This window comes from Cibotium barometz, chromosome 9 (genome assembly GCF_041138505.1).
Source record: "Cibotium barometz isolate CiBa-2024 chromosome 9, ASM4113850v1, whole genome shotgun sequence".
NCBI lineage: Eukaryota > Viridiplantae > Streptophyta > Polypodiopsida > Cyatheales > Cibotiaceae > Cibotium > Cibotium barometz.
Genome location: NC_141054.1, coordinates 40,003,981 through 40,022,103, shown reverse-complemented (window position 1 = coordinate 40,022,103; position 18,123 = coordinate 40,003,981). Strand labels below are relative to the sequence as shown.

At 44.5% G+C, this 18,123-nt stretch overlaps 1 protein-coding gene and 1 pseudogene across 9 annotated transcripts in view; one reads left to right on the top strand and one right to left on the bottom strand.

Moving 5' to 3' along the window:
* Nucleotides 1–612: 612 nt before the first annotated feature.
* LOC147635574 (zinc protease PQQL-like) overlaps nucleotides 613–18,123 on the top strand; it is a 64,776-nt gene continuing 47,265 nt past the window's right edge. For 5 of the 9 annotated variants that reach the window (XR_015266673.1, XR_015266672.1, XR_015266674.1 and 2 more), the window contains exons 1-2: nucleotides 613–1,153; nucleotides 1,306–1,509. Coding sequence is in view for 2 of the 9 variants with exons in the window: in XM_086802924.1 (XP_086659050.1) it covers nucleotides 1,316–1,509 (194 nt within the window). In the remaining 7 variants the exon portion in view is untranslated. The remainder of the gene's footprint in view (nucleotides 1,154–1,305; nucleotides 1,510–18,123) is intronic. The other 4 variants (XR_015266675.1, XR_015266677.1, XM_086802925.1 and 1 more) reach the window with 2 other exon arrangements.
* LOC147635575 (uncharacterized) lies at nucleotides 3,242–16,708 on the bottom strand (annotated as a pseudogene).

The following is an 18,123-nucleotide window of genomic DNA, read 5'->3' as shown; positions in this document are numbered from 1 at the left end:
CGCGCGCGCGCGCAATAGAGGGAGGCCTATGTCTCTTAGATGTAGAAGGTTGGGAGGTTTAGGGTTTAGGGTGTAGAGGAGCAAGAGGCGCATTGCACGACGTGGTAGGAGAGCATGGGTGTTGTAAGAGGTGAGGAAAGACACATGATAGGGGTAATGAGAGGGCATGGGTGCAACTAGAGCCAAGGGTAGGGGCAATTCGTAGGTAGAGCTGAACGCATAGTAGAAGGGTGGTAGGTTCTAACCTTAGTATTAATTAGTCGACCACGCTAAGTAGCAACTGATTAGCTAACATAAGATATTAGTTTGAGGAATCTGCATATAAGATGAAAATGTAAAACAACCGTAGGAGATATCGAGCAAGGCTTTTAAGCCCACCTCTTTGTGAGGACTTTTACTTGTAGTGTCCACCTGACGATATAGTTGAGCCTATGCTACATAAGAATGCTGTAAGAAGGTCTTCCAATCGACGCCATTTCTCCTCGCTCTACGAGATGTTCTTTTGGCACCATCGACATCGCATGTGAAGGCACAATACAACGCTCCATCGACATGGCATGTGAACGCTATGGGAGAGTGGGAGTACAAGAGTGAAATGGAAAAAGGTGAAAAGGGTCAAAAAGATAGTGAGTAAAATAGGTTAAAATATTGAACCAAATCAGGGGCAGGGTTTTAACTTCTGGGAAGGGTGGTTAAGTGCAGCTTTCTCTCTCACAAGAAGCTGCAGCAGACTTTTGGTCGCCATTGTAGCGGAAAACAATTCCGGGTCAGGGAATCAGCAAACCGTCGCTAACAGCACGAAGCCATGGCTACAACCTTGAAAGGTTTGCCAGAAAAGGAAAGAGGTTTCGAAACCCTAATCTGAGACCGCCAATTTCAGAGTAGCCGTTTTCCGTGGGTTTATCAGTAGGATTTTGGACTAAATTGCAGAGTCCAGAATCAAATTCTGGCTTTCTAGACTTCACCTTTTTTCTGGCATCAAAATCAGGTTTTATGGCGATTCTTTGCATAGCCAGGGAGAGTTATATTCTTTTGGCGGGGTTCAGGCATCCCTAAGCTCAGGGTTGAAGCAAGAAAACAAGAACTTATCTCTAAGCAAGAGTTAATCTCTATAAACAAGAGGGTATCTTCCTAAACAAGAATAATCTGTCTGGTAAGGTTCCTGCAAGGTTAGGGTTTGATCAGTCCAACAGCAGTTAATTTCGAGCTCTGCTGCATAGTGGGTGTTTCATGTAGTTCCCATTGGTATAGCGTTGCAGCAACTAAATCAGGAGCTCATTTTTGATCAAAGGTTTTCCTGTCCAGGGAAAGCCTTATGGAACTCTTACCGCCCCAGCCGGCAGCAGGTTTCAAATCTCTCAAGTTGCTCCAGGTGCAACTGCAGGACACCCTCTCTGAAGATCCAGTGGGTGCAGAGTATGGGGTTCTGCGTAATGGCATTCGTTATTATGTCCGGTGTAATCCGAAGCCTCGGCACCGTGCTGCTCTTGCTCTTGGCGTGAAAGTGGGGTATGTTTTTTCACTTATTTTCATTGCAACTTTGTACTGCTGCATCGATACATCATCTGGATTTGCCTTGTGCACAAAAGAATCATTTTAGCATTGAAGACAAATGGTTGAAGGTGAGGATTTTTGATGTTCAACCTTCAATTGTTATGCATGGTGCATGGCAAGGTTTGGGCACACAAAATAATGTATGTGTGCCATAGTTGCAAGGAAACACGCTTCATACCTTATGAAAAGTATGAAACATTCTGAAAATGTTTTGTATGTTTCATAGCCATTTCTTTCAACTGCCAATTCTTTTAAAAATAAAAGGGGGTTGCAAAACAACAACTTACCACTGTCAGTAAAGTTTGGGCTTTAAACCCTCTGATTGTAACTTTAAAGTTTGGGCTTTAAACCCTCTGATTGTAACTTTATTCAAGTTCTCTTAAAAAGTAGAAATCACGTTTCACACTGCAAAATGTAGGATTTTCATGATAGTAAAACTGCAAAGATAGGCCATTTTCGCATGTTTCATACATTTATAGGGTTTTAGGATGTTTCTAGGCCAAATATGGGATTTTCGGGACTTTTACCCCTGCTGTCATGTGCACACATGTGGACATGGCTAATCCTTTGATTTGGCAGAAATTTTAGGGTAGTTCAGGCTTCGACAGGCAAAGAAGAAGCTCCACGTGGTCAAAGGGCTGGTTGGCCAGGTCCTGAACAATCGTTCAGGGAAAGTCAGCATCATTAAATGCAGATTGTCCTCTGCTGGCCGACAACAGTCGGCTGTGTGTAGGGGCAGTTTAGAACCTATAAATAGCTAAGCTAGGTTAAGTCCTCATTCATCTGATCCCCAGTTGGGGCAAGTCAATAGTCAGTCCATATAGGGTCTTAGTTTACCATTTTGGAAGGCCAAAGGCCACATTAGTTGTACATTCAAAGACATCTTTTGTATCATAGCAATACACCGAATGTGCAGTTCATCTCCCTCTTCTATCTCTGCCTAATCATTGCATTAGCTTCCTAATAAGTAGGCTTAGGACTGGATCAAGTAAGTTGAGGCTTCTGCATGTGACATTGGTATCAAAGCATCAGGTTCAGCTAAGCTACGCACTAGAAGTCCTGGGAAGGTGCACAGATCCATTGTAAGAAACACAGCTAGGGTAGCAGTCATGGGACTGGTCAGCAGCAGGCAAAACCACATGAAAGAAGCCTTGAGAGTCGTACGTTCAGAGGGGTATACTAGAGGCTCTCCGGAATAGTTCCAAGGGTGGAGCAAATGCATTATGATCCTCGGAAAGAATACCGTTGTTGTGTTCATAGTTTTTCCATACGGCAAACGCATACGGGTATGGAAGTATGGAAAAAGTACGGTTCACACCCCCAAGAAATTCCATACATTGGATACCATACGGCACCCTAAATTTAAGGAAAAACATGCTACATATTACACAAAAAACCAAAGAAACTTGAAACTGCAAAGATTTTGGGATTAGAAAAAACATAAATGATGTAGAGCCAAAATCCAAACTCCGGAGTCCGGACTTTATATTATCGTAACTTGTTTACATCATACATGTGTGATCAATGATGTATCATGTAACATGTTACATAAGTAGGGACTAGGTAGTGTGGAGTGGGAAAATTCCAAAACCTGTCACATGTAGGCTGTGCCATGTGGACAAACATGAGGAGGTCCAAGCCTTAAGAAACTAAATAAAACATGAGTGGAAGCGAGCAAAAAGATGGATGATGGAGTGCTCACTGCACAGTGGGCAAGCCGCAAAACCTGTAGACTGACTCTTGAGCAGTGAGGAAAAACAAAACATAAGTAGAGAGTGGAAGAATACTAAGTAACCCTAAGGCTTAAGCCTCATCAAAGCTCCCCTCATCCTCAGCATGATCAATGGGCTCCTCATCCTCATCTGCAAACAACTCCTCCTCCTCCTCCTCCTCCTCATCATCAAACTCATAAGCCTCGGTAGCAACTGAGCATGATGTCCCAACATGGCTAGAGGATGGCTGGCCATCTATAGAGGGTGGAGCAATCGAAAGAGGCTCCAAAGCCTCATCGTCCTCTGCAATAGCCTCTTGCAAATCTTGCAAGGCAATCAAGCGCTCCTCATCTTTTTCTTTGTTAAGCATATCCAATGTGATCTCCATTCTCTCATAGTCTCTTTCTTTGATCTTGGAGATGAGCCTCAAGTTTGTGTGTATGAAAACAAGCTTCTCCGTATGAGAAGGAAGAAGCCTGTTTCTTCTCTTAGTATGAATGAGAGAAAATGTGCTCCAATTTCTTTCACATGGGGAGGCACATGTGCCTTGAGAAAGCACCCTAAGTGCAAGAGCTTGTAATTTGGGTGTACAAGCCCCAAATGTCTCCCACCATTTCACACCCTCTTGCATTCTTTTCTCATCTTTTGCAATGGGACGAGCAAATGCGCCGCCAAATCACCCTTAGTGTATTTTTCCAACAATGTCATCCATCCATCATGCACCTTTGAGTCACTATTTTGCTCTTTTCCTTTCCATACAGGGTGCAAGATATAGCCCATAGCATGCAATGGTGTGTGCATCATTCCCCATCTACCAATGCATAGATCTTTGATCTCTTTTATCTTATTGGCCTCAATGGCTTGCATGTTTTGCACTTCCTCTACCATACGATCTATAAGCTCATACATGAGGCCCATGGTGGCTTCTTCCCTGTCAGCCAAGCGGAGAATCTTCAAAATGGGAGCACATATCTTGACAATGGTTCTTGCCTCTTGCCAAAAAGATGCAGAGAACACAATGTCTGACACCTCAATTGCCTGAGGGGTCTTTGATGCCTTCATTTTTACAAATTTATCATCAATCATCAGCTTGCGCACACCCTGCATACATCTCTCATCCAAGAGAGTAACCAGCATAATAAAACAGTAGGCAAACCGAGTTGCAGAAGGCTTCACCAAGTCCTTCTTGCTGAGTTTTCTAAACAATGCCAACACTGTGGACTTCCTTGTGACAAATGTGATAACTTGAGTTGCTTGGTTTAGCACTTTTGCAACCCAAGAAATTTTGCCAATGTCCTCAAACAAGAGGTCCAAGCAATGGCATGCACATCTAGTGTAGAAAATGGTCGGCCACTCCTGCACAATTCGATGCATTATCCATGTATACCTGCACAACGTTTGCTGGGCCAACCTCAATGATAATCTGCTTTAAATGTTGAAAAATAAACTCCCCAGACTTGAACTCCCCAGATGTGTCCACAAATTTCAAAAATACAGTGCCATGAATGGAGCATGCAAGAAAATTTATGATAGGCCTGCGCCTAGTGTCTGACCATCCATCAGAAACAATGGTGCATCCATATTTTTTCCATTTCTCGCACACACCCATGATCTCATGATCAATGCATTTGACCTCATCCACTAACTCAGTGGTGCGCAATCAATGGTAAGATGGAGGCACATAAGAAGGACCAGCATGTCCAATTGCCTTCACCATCTCCAAAAAGTAAGAACTCCTCACTTTCCAATGGGGAATGTCCTCTGCATAAAAGAATCTGCGCACTGCAATGGTTGCTTGCTTTCTTGCTTGTACATTCCATGCATTTGCCAACTCCCCCTTCCCTTTAGACATCTTTCTCTTCTTACATGATGACCCAACATTTGCACTACCACTAACTTGTGCACTTCCCTGTGTGCCCATTGGGCACAAAATTCACGTTTGAATAAACTTGACTCTTGAACTTTGAAGTATGAACTTTGAAGAGGGCTCAGAGCCTCAAAGGGAAGGCACACAGTGCACAGTGCACAGTTGTAACTTTGCAAGTGTGCACATGTGTCATGATCTTGTGAAAATGGAACAGCACAAGTGTGGGCATGGTGGTTGCTGAGCAAAAATATTAAAAGATTCACATTTGGGGTGCCCGGATAGAGAGAATGATGTGTGGACATCTCCAGGTGTGAAAGGGGAAACTAGAACATTAATATTTTAATGTTTTATCTATGGGTTGCCCTTAGGCCTAAGTGGCCCCTAGGGAACTTTAATATTTATTAAAGTTGGGGCCCTAGGATAATTTTGGAGAGGGGTTAACTCCACTTTTGGAGTCTCATCTCAGCTTTTTGAAAAACGTGCAAGTTCTCAAGCGTGGAGAAGAGGGGAAGCCAAGTCGACTGTTGCATAGGGTGTGGCTGCTGTTTTTGCTGGAGTTTTCTGAGCAAAACAAGCCGTACAGCTAGGCCGTACAGCTCTGTACGGACAGCAGGTACTGTGTACGTCTGCTGTAGGTCAGGCGGCTGTTATCTCTGTTGCTGGCTGTTGCAGGCGACTGTAGTTGCAGTTTCAGGCAGCGCAGGCAGGTACAGTTGCCACGTGGACTGCTGGTACAGTCGTACGGACAGGACAGGTGCAGGCGGCGCTGGACAGAACAAGTGCAGGTTGCGTTGACAGATACAGTCAGCAGGCGGCTGCTGTTGGGTACTGACCAGTACAGTACAGGCACCTGTGGAAACTGTACGGACAGGTACAATAGTGTTCTACTGACTTGTACGGGCAGGTACAGCTGGTTGCAGATCTGTTCAGACTTGAACAATAGGGAACAGTGCATCTCCAGCTGCAGGCTAAGCTTTCCCAGAGTTATCTGGTACATCAGACAAGTGGTTGCAAGAAGGCAAGTACAGATTGGTACGATTGGCTTCGCAAGTGCAGAACCACGAGCTGATTTGGTAAGCTCTGAACTTGTCCTTCTATCTTTCTTTCCATTGGCTTATGTCTGTTGCAGAGTCGTACTATCTGGCCCCTTGTGAGAGGAGGGGTATGGCAGATTGAAAGGGTGGAAACAGAGATTGGGCAGTGGATGTATGTTTGTGCTGAGTTGTGGAACCATGTACATGAGATATGCCAGATGTGTGCTCAAGGCTGTCCTGCTGAATGGTCTTGGTTGATCAGAGGGGAACACAGAGTGTTGCTTTTGTGGGACACAGATCTGTGTGTGAATCCTCTGTGCTAAGAGGTATTGTGGGCTGCCAGATTGGACATACAGGTGTATACTCCTGGCTGGTTTTGTTGTATTCAGCTTTACATCTTTTTGAATTTGAATAAAGAAATACCGGAAGGGGCGCCAAGCTTTGGGGCCAACAGGTGTCGGTTTTATTTCAGATTTGGGGCACTCTAGCTCCAATCAAATTTGTTTTTATATCTGGACTACAAGTGGAAGGGTGACTGCTAGTCTACCGCACTTTGGTTTCACAGCAAAGAGTTTTTCATCATGCCACTTGATGGCTGTGATGTATTGTTGGGAATGCCATGGTGCCACAGAGTACATGCGGTGGTGGATACATATAATAGGAAGATCACCCTGACTCATAGAGGGAAAGAACATGTTTTGGATGTAAAACTTAAAGGGGAATCTGTTCCTATTGTATCAGCTTCGACAATTTCATCAGTAATGAAAAAGCATCTTCCCGCGTACTTGATTTATGTAAAGGATGCAAAAGATGATGAGTCTAAGTCTAATTTGTCTATGTTAGATAAGGACAGGACTGATTTCTTATGTGGGTTCCAAGATTGTTTTTCCGAGTCATTGCCAGGAGAACTTCCTCCGGAGAGGCCAGAAGATCATGCCATTGATCTAATTCCGGGTAGTACTCCACCAAATAGACCGCCGTACTGTGTTAGTGCAGCTCAACAAGAAGAAATTATGAGTCAGGTACAGGAGCTGTTGAATAAAGGGTTGATACAGCCTAGCTCATCACCCTTTTGCTCACCTGTACTCTTAGTGCAAAAGAAGGATGGTTCTTGGCACATGTGTATTGACTACAGGGCGCTGAACAAGAATACCATCAAGAATCGATTCCCCATTCCGAGGATCGATGACATCTTGGACCGCTTACAGGGCTCCACAGTCTTTAGTCGCATTGACTTGAAAAGCGGGTATCATCAGATACGTATTAGACTCGCGGATGTGCATAAGACAACATTTCGAACCACGTTTGGGTTGTATGAGTTTTTGGTTATGCCCTTTGGTTTGACAAATGCGCCTGCCACATTTAACAGAATGATGGACAGGATTTTCAGGCCTCATATGTGATATGCAGCGGAAGTCTTTGTATTGGAAGATCCTGTCACACAAATGCTCACACCGTCTTCTGTATCCTGAGTTTCGTGAGTTTAGCAATCCATTTCAATACTTCAAACTTTAAAGAGATGAGTGAGAGAGATATGAGAACTGTACACCAGATTGGGTCTCGAATTACCCACTGAAGGGCCCCCTATCCCGATAACGAGATAGTATTTGCTTTATTACTTTAGAGAGAATGACTTTGGACTGTAGATAAGCCAAACGCAAGATCTCGGAGGATCGGAGAGTGGCTGATTTGTACACTAGAAACACCTCAATGACTTGATCTCGAGCCTATGCACTCTTCCCAAGGGCATGAGGAAGGGCTGCACACCTGAGGTTGAGAGAAGAAGAAGGTGGACTGTTCTACACTATGTTAGAATGCTGAAAACACTTATGAATGCTGTGTTACCTTCACCAGATGACTGCTGCATGTGTGGATGATGCACAGAAGGCTGGACACTGACGCAAACAACAGTTTCAGGGCTGGAAACTGCTGTAGACTGAACCTTCAGGGCTGGAAACTGCTGTGGACAGAAACGAAGTGTAGAGGTGCCGTGGACTGAAACGCATGAGAAACAGGGGCTTGCAGGCTGCTGCTGTACGGCTGGATCAGAAACGCATACTGCTGTACTGCTGGACAAAAACGCAGGCTGCAAACTGTTGATTTCTGGCGTGGAACTGAGCTGAAGGGTATGCTGAATATGGGCCTGAACTGAGGCTGAATCAGGGCTGAATGCAGGCACCTAGGGCTGGCTGAAGCTATGGATCTCAAGGGGCTGGAGAAGAAAGCTTATGGGCACTAGGGCTGGATTAGTCTTGGGCTGAAAGCAAGGAGGAGGAGAGCTCTTAGCACAATGAAGACTGAATGAGGAAAAGAGGCTCTAGGCAAGCCTATTTATACTAACTGGAGGTTGGTCATTTAATAAAGTTAATATTTATAAATGCCCAATAATGCAAATAATGATAAATAAATACTAATAAATATGGAAAAAATACCAGATAAATCCTAGTAAATTCCCTAAGGCTTTGGGGATGTTCTAAATGATGCACAGACATATGAACGCATATTATGCAGGATGCAGAGTGCTTTCTGATGCAAACCCTAAGGCTTCTACTGACTCTACATGCATGAATGATTCTCTCCAAGTGGGTTAAGGGACTTGACTGACTGACTGACCCACTAAGGCTGAGGAATGACCTACGTAGCTCGTGCTTGACTTATCCTGGACTGAGGATGTACAATGGGGTCACGTCGTACGACAAATATCATCCTATTGGGTTCTAAAACTGTACAACTGATGCACTTCTGATGATGAGCCATCTTGTCACCATGCACTGAGTGCAGAGTGCATGTGACATTCCCTCCTGATTGGCTTGGCGGTAGGTTCATGGCTTCCAAGTAGTCCGCCAATAACTGGGGGTACTCCTGAAAGAACTCCTCGTCGAGCCATACGGCTTCGTGGGTGCTTCGATCTCGGAACTTCGTATAGAACTGACGAATCCGTCGACCGGAACCATGCTTCCATCGATGAAGAAGGATCTGCTCAGGCTCAATAACTTCTGCCTCGTCTACCACGTCTAGCTGTTGTTCATCTGAAACATCACACACTTCTGGACCAACATATGGTTTTAGCCAAGAAACATGGAAAACATCATGCATTGTCCAACTGGCAGGCAACTTTAACTTCATTGAGACATCACTTATCTTCTTAACTATTGGAAAAGGGCCAAAACTACGGAATGAAAGCTTGGGACAATGTTTGCCCACTTGTTTCAATCTTTGTTTCATGATGCATTGAGAGACCCAATCCCCTTCCTTGAAGTGGATATCTCGTCTAAACTTACATGCCTTTCTGTGAACCGAATGATGGCCAGGCTCAAAATTGAGGGCCAAACTGGGTTGAGTACCAAACTCTGCGGAATCGACATACTGATCTTCTAAGTCTTTTCCAGAAATGTTGAGAATGGTAGACTCCTAACTAGTCGGGATGCTGGTCTTTCTACTAAGAACATCTGCTACTGGGTTATGTTGACCAGGGATGTACTTGATCATTCCTCCAACCTGGTGGAAGAGCTGACCCTGTCTAGTGTGCTGAGCACTCCATTGGGCACTTGGCATCGTCGAGAGCCACTTAAGTACTTGGTGGTCTGTGGTGACTGTGAAAATGTGTCCATAAGGAACATGTTTCAAATGTTTGAGAACTGACTGCTGTTCTAGCTTGCCCTTGAAAGTCTTGGAAAGACAAGAGGGAAACTTGCTAGGAGGTTCTGCTAACTGTGGGATACTGGGTAGGAGATCATCCTTAAAAATGTCTGAATGAGAAAGGAGATCTGCCAACTGAGGGACTGAAGATGATGAGACAGCGGTTATTGATGAGATAGAAGCTGTCTGAGCATAAATTAATGCTCCTTCTGCTCCCTTGCACATAGCTCGTCGGGCCTGGAGGTGAGAAATCATAGGAACGCCAAGAATGTTCCTATCCCCCCGAATCATGACAGGCTCAGGAAAACCTTTAGAGATGATAAAGGTGTCCTGCCCCCAATTGGGAATAGGTTCATACTAACGAAACCACTGGATTCCTAAGATCATGTCACACCCTAACAGAGGGGAGACGATGAAATCTCGTTGGAATGAGGCCTTCTGAACTTCAAAGGCAAACTGCCGTGCCTTCTGGGAAATGTGGGTGCGAAGACCAGGTGTAAATCCGTCCACATCCAGATGATATGGGACTAAAGTGCAGTTCAATTTATTAGCCAACTGGGGAGAGATGGCGTCTTCAGAACTGCCCATATCGAAAAGGACTACAAACTGTCGGCCCTGGGCAGAGCCATAAGCTCGGATAAGGCTCTTCTGAGCAGCATCGCTCTCACCCTCCTGCTTAGCATCAAATACCACGGATGGCATAGGATGCATGGAAGGTAAAAGTTGAACTGCATTTGAGGTAGTAGGCGGGGCTGGAGGAGCTGGGGAGGCTGTGGCAATTGTGGCAGAAGGAGCTTTGGCAGCTTGTGCCGCTTGCCATTTGTGGCAATCCTTCTTACCATGCCCTATAATATGACAGAAAAAACATCTATTTTCTGACTGGTACTTCCTTTGCTCCTCTGGAGGAAGATAACCTCCAGTAATGCCTGCTTTAGCCTTTTCATCAGGGGTTTTCTTAGGTTCTTTATCCTTCTTACCCCCTGAACTGGAGCTATTACTGTTGTCCTTCTTAGCATCTTTAGAAGATGCGTTGCCTTTCCCTGAACTGGAGCTATTACTGTTGTCCTTCTTAGCATCTTTAGAAGATGCTGCTGGGGTTTGGTACTGGACTGAGATGTCTGCTTGGGCTTGCTCCCGTTGAGCTTCATTTCTTCATTCTGAGCGAGAGTCAGAGCCCGGTCATATGTACTTGGTTCAAAGTTACGAACTGTGAACCGAATGTTGGAGTCCAATCCACGAATGAATTGCTCCATCTTGGCCTGCTCAGATAACCCTAACTGCTGTGCTAAAGTAATAAAGCAAATACTATCTCGTTATCGGGATAGGGGGCCCTTCAGTGGGTAATTCGGGACCCAATCTGGTGTACAGTTCTCATATCTCTCTCACTCATCTCTTTAAAGTTTGAAGTATTGAAATGGATTGCTAAACCAAGTAACCTCTGCAACCGCACCACCTCGCAACAAGCTGTTGGAAATAAGTGCATAGTAGGTGTACTCTTTTCCTAGTCTAGTATAAACTTTTGTCTTGAGTCTTGTGTGTCTGCCATGTGGCATCTTATTTGTCCCACATATCAGCGTGGCTACTATCTCTTGTACTACACACCTATATATTGTGGGTGTCACATCATAAGAAGCATCAATCTTGTGTCTTGTCTACACTCATCTCAAGGTATCTCTATGCTTTGTGTCTCCTTCTAGTCTTGCTCTCATTTCAGTTTCAGTTTCAGCTTTGTCTCTCCCCCATTTCTCCTACATGGTATCAGAGCCAGGTTTATCCTGGCTCCCCTCATCCTTGCCTCAAGCTTCAGTTCACTTCAACCCGCTTCAACTCGCCTCAGCTCTCTGCTTCTACTTCAGCTCTCTTCACCTCATCCTCAACATTTCTTAGCTCGTGGTTACTCTACTTTACCCCGACAACTATCTTCAGTTCTGGCAGCTCATATTCAGCTTCAAAGTGTGGCGCAATTCCTCATGACAGCTCATCTTTAGCTCGTGGCTTTCAAGCTTCAGCTCTGCGTCATTCTACATCAGCTTGCCGTCAGTTTTGGGCCTCATCTCATGGCATCCTCAGGGCGATTTCAGTCAGCCTGTCATCGCCTTCATTTGCTGCTCCCTTTCTTCATGAAGCAGCCCGCATACATTCAGATTTTTGTTGCCTCAATTCCAGCAACTTGTCCACTCACTTCATGGCTGCACAACTCCATGGATATACCTCACCTATGGTCAGAATCAGCTCGACACTTTGCTACGGTTCTGAATCCTCATTGGATCATGTTATGCTGTTGTTTTCTCACATGGGACAGCCCCTTCATCTTTAGTTTATCAGGCTGCTCCTGGTTCTGCAAATTTCGAGGTATGGATGCTCTTCGTTTAACAATCCTCAGCCTGGCCCTAATGCCCACTTACTTTCACGACTAGCAAGTTCTTCATGCTTCATGATTACTTTCAGCATTCATGGTTTACCCCTCTGGATAGACTGTCAAAGATATGGTTTTGAAAGAGGGAAGACCTGCTCAAGCTGGAGTAATCAAATCAGGATATCTAGATGTAATTTTCAGTCTTCTACTTTCGAAAAAAACTCAAAATATAAAAATTTAATTTTCAGTTTTCATGGGATTAGACACTGCCCTTGCATTTCAGCAAGTGGTAAGACCTTCCCTTCATCTATCTGTCTCTCATGTACGGGATTAGACACTGCCAAATATGGTAAGACCTTCCCATCTCTCTCATATTTGTCTATGCTTTCATGCTATCTACCACCATTGATCACCAATGATGTAGATCATGGGGTAATGTCATGTCTATTTGTCTACATGGACTTATCTTTGTCCCTATCCAAGAGGCACCCCTGCATTACCCACTCTAGCAGGAGGATTGCCCTTGAGGAGGGTGTTGGATTATCTATCAAGGTCCATCTCTCTGTCTATCTACAATCAGTCAGTCTCTCTGTCTCTGTGTCTATCTTGTGTGATCTTACAGTCACATGTCTCTGACACTCTGTCTATCAGTCTATATGCCTCTCTTTTGTGGATTAGCTACCCACATTCTCTTGGCATTTTCTGTCTATGTCGCCATTTATCTTCTATCTGTCAGACTCTCTCATGTCTATCTGACAGTCTCTCTCTCTGTGGGACCACTCTACTGGCTGATTGCCTCTCTCTCTGTCTGTCTATGATCCACTCTTGTCTCTATCCTTGTGGACCCATATGAGGATATCACTTGAGGAGGGGTGTCTCAGGATCTTTTCTATCTTGTCTTCTATCTTGTCTTTCAGTCTTGGTCTTGTCTTGTCTGTCTTTCAGTCTTGTCTTTTGTCTTCCTCCTAGTGTCCACTTAAGGAGGGTGTTGGAAATAAGTGCACAGTAGGTGTACTCTTTTCCTAGGCTAGTATAAACTTTTGTCTTGAGTCTTGTGTGTCTGCCATGTGGCATCTTATTTGTCCCACATATCAACGTGGCTACTATCTCTTGTACTACACACCTATATATTGTGGGTGTCACATCATAAGAAGCATCAGTCTTGTGTCTTGTCTACACTCATCTCAAGGTATCTCTATGCTTTGTGTCTCCTTCTAGTCTTGCTCTCATTTCAGTTTCAGTTTCGGCTTTGTCTCTCCCCCATTTCTCCTACACAAGCAGCCCAGTACTCTGCCTCTGTAGACGACAAGGCAATAGTCGCCTTCCTCTTGCTGCTCCATGAAACAGCTACTGAGCCGAGGGTAAAACTGTAGCCTAATGTAAATCTCCTCGTGTCTGGATCTCCTCCCCAATCAGAGTCACTCCAACCGTGGAGTTTGACTCCATCCGTCGTTCCCCTCTAGGATCACTGTAGAGTCCAAGATCCTTCGTACGCTGCAGAAACCACAAGATCCGCAATCTTGCGTCCCAATGAGTCTTCAAAGGCGTCTGCAGAAATGAGCTCAATAGCCCCACCGGGAAGCTTAAGTCCAATTTGGTGTGCAGCAACCAAATCAATGAACCAAACCGCTTCCAAAACAAAGAGGCATCAACCTGCTCACCATAGTTTTTCCATACGGCAAACGCATACGGGTATGGAAGTATGGAAAAAGTACAGTTCACACCCCCAAGAAATTCCATACATTGGATACCATACAGCACCCTAAATTTAAGGAAAAACATGCTACATATTACACAAAAAACCAAAGAAACTTGAAACTGCAAAGATTTTGGGATTAGAAAAAACATAAATGATGTAGAGCCAAAATCCAAACTCCGGAGTCCAGACTCCAGACTTTATATTATCGTAACTTGTTTACATCATACATGTATGATCAATGATGTATCATGTAACATGTTACATAAGTAGGGACTAGGTAGTGTGGAGTGGGAAAATTCCAAAACCTGTCACATGTAGGCTGTGCCATGTGGACAAACATGAGGAGGTCCAAGCCTCAAGAAACTAAATAAAACATGAGTGGAAGCGAGCAAAAAGATGGATGATGGAGTGCTCACTGCACAGTGGGCAAGCCGCAAAACCTGTAGACTGACTCTTGGGCAGTGAGGAAAAACAAAACATAAGTAGAGAGTGGAAGAATACTAAGTAACCCTAAGGCTTAAGCCTCATCAAAGCTCCCCTCATCCTCAACATGATCAATGGGCTCCTCATCCTCATCTGCAAACTCCTCCTCCTTCTCCTCATCATCACCATCAAACTCATAAGCCTCGGTAGCAACTGAGCATGATGTCCCAACATGGCTAGAGGATGGCTGGCCATCTATAGAGGGTGGAGCAATCGAAAGAGGCTCCAAAGCCTCATCGTCCGTTGCAATAGCCTCTTGCAAATCTTGCAAGGCAATCAAGCGCTCCTCATCTTTTTCTATGTTAAGCATATCCAATGTGATCTCCATTCTCTCATAGCCTCTTTCTTTGATCTTGGAGATGAGCCTCAAGTTTGTGTGTATGAAAACAAGCTTCTCCGTATGAGAAGGAAGAAGCATGTTTCTTCTCTTAGTATGAATGAGAGAAAATGTGCTCCAATTTCTTTCACATGGGGAGGCACGTGTGCCTTGAGAAAGCACCCTAAGTGCAAGAGCTTGTAATTTGGGTGTACAAGCCCCAAATGTCTCCCACCATTTCACACCCTCTTGCATTCTTTTCTCATCTTTTGCAATGGGACGAGCAAATGTGCCGCTTTCTCGCTTATACTTGTCCAGCTCATCAATGAGATCTCCTTGCAAGGCCAAATCACCCTTAGTGTATTTTTCCAACAATGTCATCCATCCATCATGCACCTCTGAGTCACTATCTTGCTCTTTTCCTTTCCATACAGGGTGCAAGATATAGCCCACAGCATGCAATGGTATGTGCATCTACCAATGCATAGATCTTTGATCTCTTTTATCTTATTGGCCTCAATGCCTTGCATGTTTTGCACTTGCTCTACCATACGATCTATAAGCTCATACATGAGGCCCATGGTGGCTCCTTCCCTGTCAGCCAAGGGGAGAATCTTCAAAATGGGAGCACATATCTTGACAATGGTTCTTGCCTCTTGCCAAAAAGATGCAGAGAACACAATGTCTGACACCTCAATTGCCTGAGGGGTCTTTGATGCCTTCATTTTTACAAATTTATCATCAATCATCAGCTTGCGCACACCCTGCATACATCTCTCATCCAAGAGAGTAACCAGCATAATAAAAAAGTAGGCAAACCGAGTTGCAGAAGGCTTCACCAAGTCCTTCTTGCTGAGTTTTCTAAACAATGCCATAACTATGGACTTCCTTGTGACAAATGTGATAACTTGAGTTGCTTGGTTTAGCACTTTTGCAACCCAAGAAATTTTGCCAATGTCCTCAAACAAGAGGTCCAAGCAATGGATGCACATCTAGTGTAGAAAATGGTCGGCCACTCCTGCTCAACCAATTCCCCAGCCCGAACGCAATTCGATGCATTATCCATGCATACCTGCACAACATTTGCTGGGCCAACCTCAATGATAATCTGCTTTAAATGCTGAAAGATAAACTCCCCAGACTTGAACTCCCTAGATGTGTCCACAGATTTCAAAAATACAGTGCCATGAACGGAGCATGCAAGAAAATTTATGATAGGCCTGCACCTAGTGTCTGACCATCCATCAGAAACAATGGTGCATCCATATTTTTTCCATTTCTCGCGCACACCCATGATCTCATGATCAATGCATTTGACCTCATCCACTAACTCAGTGGTGCGCAAGCAATGGTAAGATGGAGGTACATAAGAAGGATCAGCATGTCCAATTGCCTTCACCATCTCCAAAAAGTAAGAACTCCTCACTTTCCAATGGGGAATGTCCTCTGCATAAAAGAATCTGCGCACTGCAATGGTTGCTTGCTTTCTTGCTTGTACATTCCATGCATTTGCCAACTCCCCCTTCCCTTTAGACATCTTTCTCTTCTTACATGATGACCCAACATTTGCACTACCACTAACTTGTGCACTTCCCTGTGTGCCCATTGACGTGGACCCTGCACCCTGAGATACATCTCCACCCATATCATCCACCAAAGCATCCACAAAAGCCTCTCTGCCATGAACACCGCTACGACTGTCTGCATGCAACCTCCTGCAAACATCTTTAACCTCTTCTGATACATTTGCGCAAGGCCCCACACCATGGGCAACCAAGCCCAAAATGTGTGCCCGAATGCGTAGCGGACCTCCATCCCATTGATGAGGGCAATACTTGCATTTACAGGTGAATTGCCCTTTCCCAAGGGCCTTTACTTGGATCACATATTGCCACTCCGGACGCTTGGACCAAAAACCCAAAAGACCCAACATTTAGGGCACCGTACGGAATATCCAAACGGACGTGTACGGACGCGGACGTGGGCAGGAGTATGGAATGTGAAATGGACGCGTTGGAAAAAAACAGCGGTTGTGTTAAGAGGTAGGGGTTGCAGGCAAGGGGACAAGGACAAAGTGGAGTAGATCCAGAGTTTTCACCATCCGACGTGGAGTGGAATTTGAGGAATGGTAGGGTTTTCGGTCAAGGTTGCCAAGGAGGAAAGATGACAAGTTTTGGAGTCTGTTTGCAGACAAAAGATGATGATTGTCATGATTCATCCAATCAAAGGTCAAAGGATGGAATCCTATCATCAAGTTTAGTAGGAGGGGATGCCACGTGCACACACCTGGACATGGTTAATGTCATGGCTAATCCTTGATCTGGCAGCAATTTAAGAAGCTCTAAACGATTATTTAGGAGAAATCAGCATCATTAAATGAAGATTATACTTGTCCTCTGTTGGCCAACAACAGTTGGCTGTGTGTAGGGGTAGTTTATGAGCCTATAAATAGCTATGCGAGGTTTAGCCCTTATGTGACATAGCTGAAGCCTTCATGCCTTAATCACAGCAAGACTAATGTTTTTAGTTACATAAAAAAGCCACTATTCAATCATATACTAATCTAATGTCCTAAATAGTTAGTAACTGTAGGCCGTCTTTTGTTGGTGCTTGTGGAAGCATGTTTATGATTTGATTGATTGCGATTAGCACCTAATTAGAGACTTAAACCCATGCACAAATTGCTTCTTCATACATAGTAGAGAGAGATGACCTAATCTATCATGTATTACTAACATGAAACATATACGATGTTGAATAGATATACTCAATGGTAGTGTAAACCGGCCTTCAGATAGCAAAGGGCGGTGAAACAAACACTCGCACATAAAACACTTCAACACCATTGAGGACCTAGAAAAGGAAAACAAACAGGGGGAGCTAGAGTGCTCCTGCAAATAGTACACGGACACCGATTGGCCCCAAATCGCAGTGGCGCCCCTTGCGGTATTTCTTTAATTGAATATAAGAGCTTTGATTACAATATAAGGCTGGTAATTCAGCCGTCCCAGTAGAACTCCTGAAGCCTGCAAAGAACCTGCATCTGGCTTCTTGTCCACACGGCATCCACAAACAAGTCCAGCCATTGTTCATATCGAAAGACTCTTCTCACATTGAGTCTGCATACAGAAGCTTTCTCCCATGATCAAGGCTGCCACAACCATCCATAGCCTCTCACACTATGAACAGCATCACACCCTGACACATCCAGTGCTTCTGCATCACAACACAAACTCCCAAACTGTCTCTCAAAAGAGTACTCGCATCACAGCACAGCATACCATACAGTTGACACACCTGTACAAACCCTCTCTACCTTCCAAGGGTACTATCCATCTCTGTCATGGATTCCCTGTTCCTTGTCCTATCAGTAGCAAGGCTGTACCAAACATGTGTACCTTCTGCCTGCATGTGACCTATCTCCTGGAGAAACCCAAAAACATGTTTCCTCACCAACAACGGC